Source organism: Physeter macrocephalus, chromosome 4 (genome assembly GCF_002837175.3).
Source record: "Physeter macrocephalus isolate SW-GA chromosome 4, ASM283717v5, whole genome shotgun sequence".
Taxonomy (NCBI): Eukaryota; Metazoa; Chordata; class Mammalia; order Artiodactyla; family Physeteridae; genus Physeter; species Physeter macrocephalus.
In genome coordinates, this window is record NC_041217.1 from 81,597,007 (window position 1) to 81,613,603 (window position 16,597).

The window sequence follows — 16,597 nt, forward strand, 5'->3', positions numbered from 1 at the left end:
GGAGCTGCCAAGCATTGGAGCGCTTGCGGAATTTAGTTCTTCACCAAAGTCAGTTCAGGCAAACTCCTGAAAGGGAATAACGCCGCTCATTGACCCGCATCCTCTTAAAGACATGCCTTCTGCTTATTAAATTAAAAGTCTAGGGCTTCCCTGGTGGCGCAGTGGTTGAGAGTCCACCTGCCGATGCGGGGGGACACGGGTTCGTGCCCCGGTCCGGGAAGATCCCACATGCCGCGGAGCGGCTGGGCCCGTGAGCCATGGCCGCCGGGCCTGAGCGTCCGGAGCCTGCGCTCCGCAATGGGAGAGGCCGCAACTGTGAGAGGCCCGCGTACCGCAAAAAAAAAAAAAAAAAAAAAAAAAAAAAAAGTCTAAGAGGAAAAACTACTTACAAAGATAAGAGAAAGACCACTGTTCCCTGCAGGTTAACCAGAATGGCTAGGGTTCTCCAGGAGCGGATGAAGTATCCCAACAGGGCATATTGGGCGATGCCGACTGCGAAGAAGAGGCCACCGATCGACCCTAATTCAGGAAAAGAGACCTGTTACTGGGGAAAGGACCATCTGCAGCCCCATTTCCAACCCAGGTCACGGAGTCAATCCCTTCCTTGTGAGATGTCAGCAGAAAGAAAAACCTACACAAACATGGAGGATCTGATGATAAAACTAGAAGAGAGGCCAGGAAATTAGTGGAAAAGAAGGAAGGACAGATGAAAAATACAAACCACATGTGATCAAGATGAATTTTAAGGGCCTGACCAAGTGCTTTCTGCATTGATGTTGTACTGACATCCACCTGAACTTGTGGCTGAGGCCTGGAAATATTGTTTGCTACATGGTGGGAAGGTTTTTAGGTCATGAGACTGTGACAATGCTGGGACTGCATCTTTATCACAGGGGCTGTCCCTGAAATCCTTACCTTAAATCACAACCTACTCCCCAATTCTCCCTATTGTCCTTCTCCACTTAATTTATCACCATCATATATATCACCATCAGTTATATTTGTTTCTTGTCTGTCTATCCCAAGTAGAATATAAGTTCTATGAAGCATGAATTTTTGTCAGCACACTGATAGAAAAAACATCAACTATGGGGTTGTTAAGGATCCTATGGTTTTTGAAATGAGTGCCGAATGGGTACAAACCCACTGCCTTGTCCAATATACTTGCAAATTCTATACCTCTGACATACTTTCTGTACCTGCTACTATTAGTAGTAGTTAAATCTATCGCTATTTATTTATATAATAGCTACTATTTATCGAGTATTAAGCCTTATCCATACATTGTCCTATAATCCAGGTACCATTATTAGCCATATACAGCCACATAGCTCAGAGAAGTTAGGTGCAACTGCCTAAAGACACAGGGCTGTGTGTGGCCCAGACAGGAGGCGTTGTCCCCTGGTCTGTCTAACTGGAGAGCCTGCACTCTATACCGTTCCCCTCCCCGTCACCACCCTTCTGGGGAAAGGCGGGCTCCTGTGGGTATCCCACAGCAATAGGACTTGTTACAAGAATTTTCTACAACAATCCTGTAAGACAAATGTTTCTTTTATTCTTGTCCATAGATTATTAACCTGTAACAAAAACAATGCCTTGTATGCTGTCCGCCCTAGTGAGGAAAAGGGGGACGCAGAAGCGAAAGCTCCTGTGACAGCAAGTTCAGTGTGCTCAGAAAACCAATCAGAGCATGTGGTCCGCTAAGTAAGGGAATGCGGACTTCCATTCCTTGTGATTTCCCTGGAAACTTAAGATAATCAATAGCTATTACAGGTTCATTACAGTGCACCGAATAGCACCTGGTTTCCAAGAACAAGGCTTTCTGTCATTGCTCAGAACAGTCCTGAGTACTCAGTGTCCACTGACAACAATGTAGGCAAAAAGACAAGAGACCACAGGATGGGACCACTTCAGAGGGACCAAGTTCAGACCCCAGTTCTGCCACATGCTGCTGTGTGACTTTAGGCAAATCACTAAATGTCTCTGAGCCTCAGTTTCCTTATCAAGGAAAGAGAAATAATAATATCTACTCCAAAGGGTAGTTATTGGTTTCAAATGAAACAATGCATGCGGTACAAATGTGAGGACGTTATATCATCCTACTGTTAAAATGGGTATAGCCCCTTATATCTATTAACCTCCCCCAAAAAGCCATCTCTGGAAGCCTCCTCTACCTAGCCTCCTCTATCAATAATTATAAAATATTGTCTACCTAGCACTCCTTTCTAATTCCAAGAATGCTTTCCCTTTTTCAGAGAGATGACCTCCCCTTACTTTACCCCTGTGGTTCAAGTCAGGGCTGCCAGTCATGGGCCTCTTGCTGGGACCATCAGAGCTCCTACCAAGGATTTTAAATACTGGACGTGGTGGTAAAACCTGAGAGCTGCTGGGCCCCATCCCTGACTGAGCAGAGGAAGCTTCTCAGAGATGATGGGAAACAGAAATGAGATGCATCTGACTTCCGGGTTCCAGGTATTGCAAGGGCCTGGCTCTTCTGTGGTCTGGCTGTGTTAACCAAATGATTTCCCTTTATACCTAAGCTCATCACAGTTGAAACTCTGTCTCAGAAAGACTTGGTATCAACTGGATATAATGGATAGGAGGAAATGATTCAAAGATTCTAGTTTAATGGCTTTAAATAAAATGATGACATTACTATAGAAAGAGCTCACAGAAGAGGATGGAATTTTAGGTAAAAGAAAGCAATATGTTTAATTTGAGGTGCCAATAGACATTTGTATCTAATATCCAGCAAGAAGCTGCACATGTATGCCCCGAAATGATGACAGGAATAAGGTGAGGAGATACAGGTGTGGTAAGGCTCTAGGTCATTTGGTTAAAAAATTTAATTAGAAAAATAGAACACTTCAGATCACCACTTTTGCACATTGTAATTCTGGAGAACCATAGGTGGTTGTGTAACTGTTTATGGGCGTTTGGGTATTTATGCCTATTTTTCAGATTTCTTTTCTGCTTATTTTAAATTAATTTCATGTCTGCTATTCCCACTCAGTTCGCACTAGTAAAAGCCAAATTTCAGCAGGGTAGAAAACAGTGTACAGCAATGACTTCGTTTTTGTAAATGTCTCCAGTGATCCCTCCAGTTTTCAAGCACAAGCCATGAAGTCCCCTTGATTCCTCTTGCTCTTGCCTTTTCTGCTGGTTCGTTAACAGGTCACGTTCCCACCAAATCCAGCTCAAATGCACCCTATTTCCTCCTCCTCCACTACTCCCACCTGGTCTAAGCTGCCTCTGGGTTGCATGGGGCCAACCACACCAGCCTCCTGAATGACCCCTCAATTTCTACTCTTGCTCCTCTATAATCCATTCTTCACACGCCTACCAGAGTAATCTTTCTGTATACAAGATCCCATTGTTCCTCTCTTTAATTCACTCACTGGCTACTCACTGCACTGTGAGTGAAAAAAAAAACCAAAATTCCTCATTTGGCCTATCATGCGCCCTATATCATTCTGCTCCTCCAACCTGATCTCATCCCAACCTCCCCCTGTCTCTCCACACTGCATCTTTTCAGGTCCTCAGAGAAGCTCATTCCTACCTCAGGGCCTTGGTCCTTGCCATTCCATCTGACTGGAATGTTCTCTCAGAATCTCACATGCCTAGGTCTCCCTCATCATTCACATCTTTGATCAAACACCTACGTCTCGGTTTTCTCTAACTATCTGTCCCCTGCACTTACTGCCTAGTCTATTACCCTGTTTAATCTTCTTCACTGCACTTAATATTTTCTGAAATTACCTCATATTGGTTATGTCTCTCCTGATTAAAACATAAGCTCCATAAAAGCAAAGACCTTCCCCTACCCTGGCCTGCCATGTTCACCCTTTTATCACAAGTGTCTATAAAGGCAGTGTCTGGTACATGGCAGGGTCTATTTAATAAATGAATGTTGTAGAACAGATATGCAAAGGAGAAGCTCTAGGATACACAGCAATATGTTTACAGTGGTGGTCTTTACGTGGGTAGGACTATATGTATTACTTACATTTCACTTCTATATGCTCTTGATGTTTTTTACAATGAACATCAATTCCTTTTGTTATAAGATATTTATATAAGAAAAATAATAAATATATTAATATGACATTTTTCATAGCTTTAGTATTTTATTTTTTCAACTCTCAACAATTTTCAATCAATTATCCTCATTCTTGTTAAGCAATACACTGCAAATTGGTCAAAAATGGATGTTTTCAGTTTGTACTTATATTTTTTATATGTACTTTACATAGTGTTTTATACATACTGCAAATATTTTGTAATCAAGCACAATTTTTCAAAATCTTTTTTTAATTGCTAAACAATTAGGCTACTTCCAACTAATCCCCTATTGCTAACCTTTTAGGTTTTTTTCTCAGTTTCTTGCAGTTCATGAGCGTATCTGAAGCCACAGGAATGTATAAAATTGTGCTGGAGAGAAAAGAGCTTAGAAAGAAAGGCCAAGGACAAAATTCTGGGGAAGACTCAGCTCATGGGAGAGGGACGAAGGAAGCGCCTCACAAAAGAGTTCCAGGGGCATCAGAATCTTACTTCTGTCCTGGTGCAGGTCAAGTGCACTGGCCTTCAGGGAACTCTCTCAAGCTCCTTCTGAATTTCACATTGAATTTGGCAACCATCTGATACCACTGTTGCAGGTTTTTTCCCTTTCTCCCTTTTCCCTTTGCTATAGAAATTTTAATAGCCCCATCTTAACTCAGCTTCAAGGACAAGAATGGAAGGTAAATGTGCTTTAAGAGCAATCTTTTCACTGCCTTTAGGCCGAATGGCAAGGAAGCAAGAGACCAGGAGGTCTTTCTTTTTGCCCAAAATATGCAGCAGGACAGGAATAGTCCTAGAGAATTGGGTAGGGTGGGGGCAGTATATGTGTTTTATAAGACAGCATCTTCTTCATGGAACAACTAGAGTCAAATGTGAATATTTTAATAGAGGAATGTTCTGGGTACATGAAAAATATGTACTCCTGATGCTCTACATGAGCAAGATTTTATTTTTTAATTATTTAATTTTTAAAAATAAATAAATTTATTTATTTATTTTTGGCTGCACTGCATCTCTGTTGCTGCCTGCAGGCTTTTCTCTACTTGCAGCAAGCGGGGCTGCTCTTCGTTGGGTTGCGCAGGCGTCTCATTGCGGTGGCTTCTCTTGTTGCAAAGCACGGGCTCTAGGCGCGCGGGCCTCAGTAGCTGTGGCTCGCAGGCCCTAGAGCACAGGCTCAGTAGTTGTGGCGCACAGGCTTAGTTGCTCTGTGGCATGTGGGATCTTCCCGGACCAGGGATTGAACCCATGTCCCCTGCATTGGCAGGCAGATTCTTAAGCATTGCACCACCAGGGAAGTCCCTGAGCAAGATTTTAGACTCAGGAAAACCAAAACCCCAGGAGAGGGTGCCTTTGTGTCTTCCCTGGACAATGTGAGTGGTCGTGATCACCATCATTACTCATTTCTTGGGAAGTCCCAGCAAGTCTGAACCCACTACTTGAAAAAGTGACCTTAAAAGTCTCAATGCAAACTGAAGACTCAGAGGACATTTACTCACTGATCCTGACTTAGGCGCTGGGCTAGGGAAAAAAGAAGCCCATCTCTAAAGACTTTGAAAGCTGCTATAGATAAAGTGAGTCAAAAAAGCACCACGTGTAAGAGACAGGCAGGAAGCCTGTCCTGCTAGGATGGAGCAGGTGTCTCTTGCTCCCCACCTTAATTCTAATTTGTCCAACCCTCTGTGTCCTTCAGCTTGGACAGCAGTTTGGTCGACATACAAATAGAGCAAAATTTATTTTATATAGCTTTGTCTTCCAGCTCAATACATTAGCCCTCACCAACTTCGAAAACACCACCAAGTGAGAGAAAAATAGGCTAAGCAGACCAGTATTCGTATAAGGTGACCCACTGAAGATCTAAGAGGGGAGTACTCAGGGAACAGTGGGACAACATGAGCCTGGCGTCGTCCTAGCCCCGTCAGTCATGAGCTGTGTGAAAATGGGCATATCACCCCTCCTTTCAGAGATGAAGTGTCCTCATCTGTAAAATGAAGGTAGAAATTCTTAGCTTGTAGGCTCAGGGAATATTACAGATATGAGTCAGATGCCTACCATGGTACCTGGCACATAACAGATGCTCAGCAAATGGTAGCTGGCACGCTCTCATCCACATCCTCATGCAGGCAAGCTTCTACAGTCCCACAGTCAACTTGTTCCCGTATTAGTACAAGAACATCAATAGCATTCAGTAATCGTCAAATGAATGGAAAGCGAAACAAAGTTCTCACTGCAAACCTACAGTCCACAAAGTAGAGTCTTAGTGCAGTTGTTCTCCTAAGACATTATGTTAAGTCAAGGAAGATTTTAAAATCATTTATTTTACTATAGTGTAGTTCTTAAGAAGATGATGGGATAGTTAAAAATAATACAGAATATGGCCTCTATTTTGGAACTTAAACATCATTAAAGAAATACAAGAGTACTACTAACTTGAAGAGACCAGTAAAAATCAGAAAGGCCTATGAGACAAGGATTTAATACAATACAATACAAAAGCACTGAGAAAGGAGTTTCTAGTATTTCCTCTGCACTATTTTTCACTTTACCGGTAAAGAGCAGTTAACGAAAGCCCTTAGGCAATCTGTGAGGATAGGGGCAAGGTCACCATCTGTGAGGCAGGCCCCATGGGAGACTATCTAGAGAGGAATACAAATAAAATGACTAATGACTCGTTCAAGGTCATATAGAACAAACTCAGGAAAGCAAATCTAAGAGTTGGATAGAGCACCTCAAGTCCGAGTGCATTTTTAGGCTCGATGGTTGAACTGGTTCCTATCAAGTTGTCTGGAGCAGCTCCCCATCTCCATGTCTGCATGGATTGAAGCAGTACCTGCGAGTGCCCAGTAGGCGGTGCCCACACATTCGTTCAGCAGGACAAAGGCCACCAGCGACATCCCTCCATTCATCACGCCCACCAGGAAGCGAGTTATTGCAAAGAACTCATACGAGGGGGAAAACCCATTTGCGATAGCAAATAAGATGTCAAGAGCAAAACCTAGAAAGAGAAGAACACTATTCAATAATCCAGAGGCAAAACAGCATTTGATGAACGTAATGTATTATATTCATTAGTTTGTAAAGATAAATCTTCGTGAATTTAAATTTTCTGAGCTATGTTATTTTTTAAAAATAGTTTATCTTAAAGACTATCAAGAAAAACTGAGGTTTTCTTTGTTACAAGTTGATCTCTGTCATGCAAAGTTTTCAATTATTAACAATAATGCTGGAAACTGAAAAATCTTACTCGTACTCAGCTTGTCAGGAGGACTATGCTGAATCCTATAAAGCTCATCTGAAATGAATCAGCACACAAGATATAAGGAAAGGATCTAGTAGACTGCCTCAATCTTTGTTTTCCTTAGAAACATGGATTGAATTAGAATCCAGGGATTGTAGAATTCACCACCATGAAAAGCTTACAGTGCAAATATCTGGCCTTCCTCGGGTACGCTGGTCACTTTAAAATGCCTGGCCAGAATCAACTCAGCCTCTTGCCAGTGAAATAAAAATCAGTTCTGGGTCCACATGGCAATTCCCTGAGAACCTTAAGGAAATGGTCCCCTTATTATTTCCCTGGGAACCTTAGGGAAACAACTCCTCTTATTCAGTCCATGAACACTAAGAGATTACCTGTGAGATAGACTTTTTTCCTTCCGAACCGATCCGAGAGCTGACCAAAAGAGATAACTCCCACAAACACACCACTGAAGAAAAAAGAGCTTGCTGCACTCACTTTGTAAGATCTGTTGGCAATTAAAAACCACTAGAGAAAGAAAAAAACAAAAGGCAGACATTTAGGTCACAGAAAAGATGGATGGATGGAGTTAGCTATTAAAAAAACCAAATGTACAACAAAAACTTGAATATTGGAACTTCTCCACTGCATTACCACTATTAACCGGAATTCAGTATAACATCCATCCAGGACAACACCCAAGGAGCTTCTGTCTTCAGGAACCCCAGAAATCATTATTATAAAGTGCTCCCACAATAGTCTATACACATCTTGTTCCAGCACTGAGCACAGTATGTAACAGCTAATTACTTACTCATCTGTTGGTCACATCTTTCATCCTAAGTCCCTGTGTTTCTAGACAGGAGGAGCCGTATCCCATTAATTTCCATTTCTCTGACACCTAACATTTTACACGACATATATGAGGCAAAAAATGAACGTTCCTTTTTTCCAATAAATTAATGGGTTTAAAATCTCTTGAGTACTTTCCTTGAAAAATTGAACATACAATTACCTTATGATCCAGTGATTCCACTTCAGAGTATATACACAAAAGAACTGAAAGCAGGGATTCACAGATTTTGTACACTAAGGTTCATAGCGCATTAGTCACAATACACAAAAGGTGTAAGGAACCCAAATGTCCATTCATTGATGAATGGATAAACAAAATGTAGTATATACATCTAATGGAATATTATACAGCCTTAAAAAGGAATGAAGTTCTGGAAAGCTACACATGAATGAACCTTGACCTTACGCTAAGTGAAATAAGCAGACAAAAAGGGAAAATACTGTATGATTCCAATTATGAGTGTGATACTGTAATTTACAATATGCAACATATATTTGGTTTTTATCCATTGTTCCTGGAACACAGCTCCTGAAATCCTCGTAATTTCCTATGTAAGAACCACCGGGATATCTTTTTTTTAATAATATTTAGATTTTTTTCCCAGGTCCTGGAAAAGCTTCAGAGCAATAACGGTAAAATGGGTATCTTTTGTTATTTATAACAAGCCCCTTGCAACCACACTGAGCTTATGTTAATGAGGTGACTTTTGGAAAGCCCCTTAGATGGGGGCTGGTTGTCAGGGGAACAAACCATGTGAAGAGAGGGCTGGGATTTCAGCCCTACCCTCTAGGCCTCTGGGTAGAGGAGAATGACTGGAGGTTGAATCAACTGCCTACGGCCAGTGGGTTAATAAATCATGCCTTCGTAATGAGGCCGCCGTAAAAATTCAAAGGGAAAGGGTTTGGAGAGCTTCTGGGTTAGTGAACATGGGCAGGTGCTGGGAGGGTGGTCAGCTCAGAGAGGGCATGGAAGCTCTGTGTCCCTTCCATCCTTCCATACCTTGCCCTGTGCATCTCTTCCACCTGGCCATTCCTGAGTTATATCTTTTTGTAATAAACCAGTGATCTAGTAAGTAAAATGTTTTCTTGAGTTCTGTGAGCTGCTCTAGCAAATTAATCCAACTGAAGGAGGAGGTCGTAAGACCCTCTGATTTACAGTCAGTTGATCAGAAGCACAGGAAGCAGCCTGAACTTGTGATTGGTGTCTGAACTGGGGGGCAGGGGCAGTCCTGTGGGACTGAACCCTAACCTGCGGGATCTGATGCTAACTCCAGGTAGATGGTGTCAGAACTGAACTGAACTGCAGGGACACCCAGCCGGTGTGGCAAAACGGCTTGAGGTGGTAACCTCCCCCTCCACACACACACACACACACACACACACACACACACACACACACACACACACACACACACACACACACACACACACACTCCCACCCACCCACATTTGGCGGCAGAAGTGTCTGAACACACACACACACACACACACACACACACACACACACACACACACCCACACACACACACACACACACACACACACTCCCACACACACACACACACACACTCCCACACACACACACACACACACACACACACACACACACACACACACACCCACCCACCTACATTTGGCGGCAGAAGTGTCTGAAGGGAAGTAGCTGCCGGTAGAAGAGAAACCAGAGGAGTGTTTTTCCTTTACCTGGAGTAGTCACATCCACAGACACAGAAAGTAGCATAGGGATTACCAGGGGCTGTTAGAGTGAGGAGTTACTGGTTAACGAAGATAGAGTTTCAGTTTGGGATAGCGACAAAGTTGTAGAGATGGACAGTGGTGATGGTTGCACAAAGATGCAAATGTACTTAATGCCCCTGTACTGTATACTTTAAAATGATACATTTTATGTTATGTATATTTTACCACAATAAAAAATAATCCCTTGAGCACTATTACCTTCTATTTTAGGAAAACTTATAAACTCAAAGAGAAAGTAGTCATCCTCTGCTTAAAATGTCATTATCTAAAGCCCTGCCTAGTGATGTGCTACTGTGACCTTTGATTATTAAGCAACCTGTGTCTCAGAGGTGACCTCAGAGAACCAAGAGAATGCTCATCTCTCTCCTCCGCAGCCCCCTTCCTAGGCTCAGCAAAGACAGGTTTAAGAAAGCCCCTTCTCGAAAACTCACATGGAGACACCCCTTTAGTTGTCCCTTCTCTGTCTTTCAGACCACTCCTGTCCCACACTTTGACAACCAGTCATTATGGCCCAAAGCACATCTAACTTCTCGCCTTCTCTTGTATTTCCTGTAAGACAAGATTGATAAAGATCTTGACAAGACAGCTTCTGTACATCTTTATGCAACAACAACACACACAAAAATTTAGGCACTGGAAAGTAAACAATAATGCCCCTCACTAATGCTGTGCTTTACTTCTAAGTTCTTCTGTCCTTCACATGCGGTTTTTAACAAGATTAACTAACTGGTTTTCCTAGCTCTTCATGGATTAGAAATAGTAGTCAGGCAGTTACCGCTCTTGGTGGCAGTCAAAATTTAAATAAGAGAGTGATAGAAGCAATATGATTTAAAAAACTGCACTATATTCCAGGGTTTTTTCATGCTGGTATTCAATAAATAGTTGATTAGTTTCTACTAGAGGTTAATAACTATTCTAAACACTGGGAATACAGATGCAAACGATCTAGACTTGGTCCCTGCCCTCATGGAGTATAAGTTCCAGTAGCGTAAGCTAGACATGAAACAAGTAAACACAGAGGGAGAGACTGGGAGGAAACCTCTTTAAATAAGGTACTCAGGGAAGCCTTCTCTGGGGAGGCTTGTGACCTGAATGATGAGAAAATGACCAACCCTGAAAAGCTGTTTGGGGAACATGAGGATAACTGCAACGGCCCTAAGGCGAAGACACATCAGAGCTCCTCTCATGGGGGTGGCATGAAATGAGGCCAGAGAGGTGGGCAGGCATCAGGTCATGCAGGGCCCTGAGCCACGGTAAGGAGCTAGGATTTTATTCCAGTGCAAAGGGATAGCGTTGATTTACTGTATTTATGTCTCTAAACATTAGCCTGGGCCACACTTAGAGAATGCATTACAACAGGGAAAAGTGGCAGCAGGGAGGCTACTGCAATAGTTCAGGAGATAATGGGGGCTTGGACTAGGATGAAAGCAATGGTGATAGGATTACATGAATTATATGAATGTGGGATGGATCTTGAAGATAGAACTAGCAGGACTTGCTGATGAATGAGATGTGGAGTGGGGAGGAGAGAAAGGGAGAGTCAGGATTTAACCTAAGTTTTTAACTTTAGCCATTCAGTAAATGGTGATGACATTTACTGAGATGGAGGAGGCTGCAAAGGGGTATCAGGTGTGTGGCGGTAAAGTTAAGAGTTCTCTTTAGACACGTGGAGGTTGAGATGCCTATAAAACACCCAAGTAGAAATGCCAAGCAAGCATTTGGATGTGGGTCTTGAGCTCTAGGGAGAAGACGTGAGGGCTTATGAAATTAGAGATAAGGAAGAAGACTCAAGACAGAGGCCCAGGACACTTCCACATTCAGAAGTTGAGTAGAAGAGAACCACCACAGAAAACTCACAAGCAGGGGTCAGAGAGAGAGCAAGAAAACAGGTGGGAGGGTGGTGTCACAAATACTACAAGAGGAGATGTGATTCAGGGAGAAAGGGGTAGTCAAGTTATGTCGAATGCTGCTTTAGAGGTCAAGTTAAGATGAGGACAGAGATGTGCAGTTATATTTGAAACAAAATGGACACTTAAAAAATAGCAATTTCAGTAGAGTGCGAATGGCAGCCGGACTGGAGAAGGTTGAAGAATTGGACGAGCTTGAGGAACTGCAGGCAGAGAAGCTATCCTTGCAGGAGAAAAGCACTTGGAAAAGCAAGAAGGAAGGGGCTTGAGTGTACCAAGTAGGGAGGGTAGCCTTTCGTAGAAGCAGGGAGGTTCCACTGTAAGTGGGAGGAAGGCAGAATGTGGGTTCAGAAGCAGGTAGTAAAGGAACCCTTGCTGGATGGCATCATTGCTTTTTCACTGAAATATCAAGTGAGGTCGACTGTTGAAGGGAGTGTAAATGGAGGGGGAGCTAGAAGTCTAAGGAAGAAGAAGACAGGCCCTTCTCAGAATGGGACATGGCCCATTCACAGGAAATGTCACACGACTGCCATACCGAATGCACATTTGAATTTTGTACTCATCCATTTTGTGAGGAGAAGGTGGGGAGTTGGGGGGTTCCCAGGAGTATTCCACAGGGAGGGAGGTACCAGGAAGTTGCAGGGATTTGCAAAGGAGTGTTTATTATAATAACAAAATACATGCTGGTTAAGGAGAAAAGGAAGACATAGGAGGATGGTAGGTAGTGAAATAATGTCACCATCAAGAAATCCCCCTATTTCTTTAACTCCTCTGTACTTTCCATCTTTGTCCTTATTGAAATTTGGTTGTCCCCAGAGGAAATCACTCACTGAACCAGATCCCTCTCAACTGGAGGCTGTTTTTCCTTTTACACCCATGGACCTGAGAACCTGAGATGGGAGCAGATAGCCAAACTTCAAAATTGTCAGCTCGGGCTTCCCTGGTGGCGCAGTGGTTGAGAGTCCACCTGCCGATGCAGGGGACACGGGTTTGTGCCCCGGTCTGGGAAGATCCCACATGCCGCGGAGCGGCTGGGCCCGTGAGCCGTGGGCGCTGAGCCTGTGCGTCTGGAGCCTGTGCTCCGCAACGGGAGAGGCCAAAAAAAGAGGCCTGGGTACCACAAAAAAAAAAAAAAAAAAAAAAAAAAAAATTGTCAGCTCATGTGAAGATCACATCATTAGACTGTGCAACCTACTACCTTTCTGGGTCAGAGAATCTAGCCCATTTGGAAATAGCCACTCTTCCTTTCTTCCATAGGAAGAGAATGTTTAGCTGGGCATAAATTTCCCAATATCCCTGACAATTAGGATGGCCACGTCACCAAGCTCTGCACAATGAATATAAGCAGAAGCATCATGTGGCAGCTTCCAGGAACAGGTCTTAAGAGATGGCTGATCAGCCCTTTTCCCCTTCTTTATTTCTACTACCCTACTGCTTAGAATGTCCATTTGAAAGCTGGAGCTCTAAAAAAATAAAAGCAGAGTTACCATATGATCCTGCAATCCCACTCCTGGGCATATATCTGGAGAAAACCATAATTTGAAAAGATACATGCACCCTATGTTCACAGCAGCGCTATTTACAATAGGCAAGACATGGAAGCAACCTAAATGTCCATCAATAGATGAATGGATAAGAAGATGTGGTATATAAATACAATGGAATACTACTCAAGCATAAAAAAGAATGAAATAATGCCACTTGTAGCAACATGGATGGACCTAGAGATTATAATACTAAGTGAAGTAAGTCAAACAGAGAAAGACAAATACCATATGATATCACTTATATGCGTAATCTGAAAAAGAAAAGATACAAATGAACTTATTTACAAAACAGAAATAGACCCACAGACATAGAGAACAAACTTCTGGTTACCAAGGGGGAAGGTGGGGGATAAATTAGGAGGATAAGATTAACATATACACACTACTATATATAAAACAGGTAACCAACAAGGACCTACTGTATAGCACAGGGAACTCTACTCAATATTTTGTTATAACTATAAGGGAAAAAAATCTGAAAAAGCATATATATATATATATATATATGTAAAACTGAATCACTCTGCTGTACACCTGAAACTAACATGACATTGTAAATCAACTATAATTTTTAAAAATTTAAAAATAAAAAGATAATGTGTGTATGAAAAAAAAAAAAGAAAAAGAAAAAAAGCTGGAGCTCTACCTGAGGCCATGATGAAGAGGGTCACTTGTTAGTGATAGTGAAGTCAAAGGCTGGGTCCCTGACAACACTGAGGCAGAGCCCAGGCACTGCATATGTTTTTAAGTTCTCCAGATGATTCTCATAGGAAATCAGGTTAAGAATTCCTGCCCTGGACATCGTCATCCTCAACAACAGCATCACCTCTAAAATCTTGATTTTGAACAGCCCACTCACCATTCCCTAGACTTCCTCCCACTTCCTCCAGTACCCCTACTCTAAACATTCTTCAACCTCTTCAAGGCCTCCCGTTACCAAACACTATAGGAAGTATGGCCTGCATCATCAAAAAAGCTTAAGTCATGTTAAGAAGCCCTGATTTAAGGATCTGTAAAGGAAATGGTAAAATACATTTTAAAGTTTCACATAAAATGATTAAAAGAGGTTTGGAATTTGAAGGAGAAATTCTGTTTCATGAAAAATTAACTTATTTTGGATGTATGGATAGTTCTGTGACAGAATTTTCAACTTACAAGGAATGCATATGAGGATATTTTTCCAGGTTGAAAAATGAATCAAATATTAAACATTAGGTTGGCAGAAGACAGGGCTGCATTTGTCACAGGGCTATATCCCTTCTCTTACAATGGCCAATAAAAAACAAGTACAGTTAGGCCTTGTTAACACCCTGGAGTTCAAATACTTGCTTTTATGTCTTTCATATTCTTAGTGTTTGTTTTAGTGCTTTCATGCCTTTAAAATCTGGCCTGCAAGTTTAGCTTTGACTATCCTGCACCTCAATTCTGCTGGTCTGTTTACATGGCCAAGAGGTTCAGGCTCACACTGATTGGTTTTGTGTTTAATCAATAAGGAGAGGCCAACGTGGCTGCTCCATCATCAACTATCCCGTGAACCATTTGCAGAACTTCTCAAACTCATCAAAAAGGCTGTAATATTATCCTTCTAGCAACTGGATAACTATCAACTTGGATGGCAATTTTAGGAAGACCTAGCCCAAGGAATGTTTGACCAGCAAATTTCAAATTCTAATTCTTAGGCTGCCAGTTCTAAGTGTCAAAGTAATTTCCAGTAGTTTTTCTTCAGGTCAATGCTGGCTGGGCTAATGCATCTTCCTACTTCTTCTGGAATACATGCAGGAACTGATAGAAAAATTGAAAAGCACTGCCAGATTTTAAAAAAGCAAACTAGAGAATGTGAAAAATGGAACCCAGGAGATCTCACTGACAGATGTAAGTGAACTGGGGATGGCTGACTCAGGAATGCCAAGTCAAGCACTTACGACAATGTGTTTACAATCCACTTTCCACATTCCCCATGCCCTAATATTGTGCAACTTTGGTTTAAATGTTTTGTCTTGTTTTCAATATTAAAAACTTTCCAAATATAGTTTGCCTACTTATCACATACCTACTATATGATCTAAAGAGTTTCATTTCGTCAAAGCTCAGACCAAATATATCAATAATATACTAGGAAAGTGATCCCTACAGTATTTGAGAAAATGTATTGGGGGATGACCTATTTTTACAGTTTTAGAAGGAGGTCACCCACCAGGCTAGACTCAATTACTAGGTTATTTTCTTGTCCCTTTGGTCAATACTTAGTAACAAGGTAAAACCCAAACCAGGATACCACCAGGATACCAGAAATTAACTATAAGAAACCTAAATATGATGACTGTGACATTCTTGAAACGTGTTCTTTATGAGGCTTTACATTTTAAAAATCATAAATTTGTAAGTCACTCAAACCCTTAATTGGCTAGAGATTAAAGTGATGACTCTCCTATTATTTTTAATGACAAGCCAAATTCTAAAGCTGCAGAATGTTCCTTTTTATACTATTTCACTTCAAATTGAAAAATCACTTGCAAATTGAAAAAGCAGGAAATCTACTTTTCTTTTCCCATACATTAACAGAAAAGGAAGAATATAAAGACAAAATATTTTCAGTGCCTCAGTTTGACCTAGCTATAGCTAAATCTATTTGTGTTTCATAACCAACAACTGTATTTTTGTTCATATGCTTACCACAATCACTAATTGAGTTCTTAAGTTCATTTATCATACTGTATTTTCAAAAAGGATATAAGGAGCCTAGCATTAAAAGCACTGGTACAATCATTCACTCATCTAAAGAAAGCAGACCTGAGAGAAAATCAGGCACAACTGGGGATAGACACCAAGAGCAGGTGCCTTGAAAAGAAAAGACGAAAGGAACATAAATATGGCAAATATGGGTTTGAGTACAGAGTCAGGTGCCATGCCAAGCCTTCCAGCTCTTAAAGACGGAAAAAAGACAGGCAAGCAGAAGCAAAGAGTTGAGACAGTAACTATTGACCAGGTATTAAGGAAGCATCTGGGAGGTTTTTTGTTTAATATTAGGATTCTTACTGCTTAGAGGCTAAGAATAAATGGCATCTCTCAAAAAGGGATAAAGTATTGGTGTGTGTCAAGAAAAGTTGCTCTAACTATAATATATAGAAGGGATAAACAGCAAGCTCCTACTGTAGAGCAGAGGGAACTATATTCAATATCCTGTGAAAACCATAATGGAAAAGAATATGAAAAAGAAGGTATATATATATAAAGAAGGT

At 41.6% G+C, this 16,597-nt stretch overlaps 1 protein-coding gene across 2 annotated transcripts in view; it reads right to left on the bottom strand.

The window, feature by feature from the left end:
- Positions 1-16,597, bottom strand: part of SLC22A15 (solute carrier family 22 member 15) — an 85,625-nt gene that overhangs the window by 38,377 nt on the left and 30,651 nt on the right. For both annotated transcript variants that reach the window (XR_008617149.1, XM_024119648.3), the window contains exons 3-5: positions 7,687-7,819; positions 6,887-7,051; positions 390-519 (exon numbers count right to left, since the gene is read on the bottom strand). Coding sequence is in view for 1 of the 2 variants with exons in the window: in XM_024119648.3 (XP_023975416.1) it covers positions 390-519; positions 6,887-7,051; positions 7,687-7,819 (428 nt within the window). In the remaining variant the exon portion in view is untranslated. The remainder of the gene's footprint in view (positions 1-389; positions 520-6,886; positions 7,052-7,686; positions 7,820-16,597) is intronic.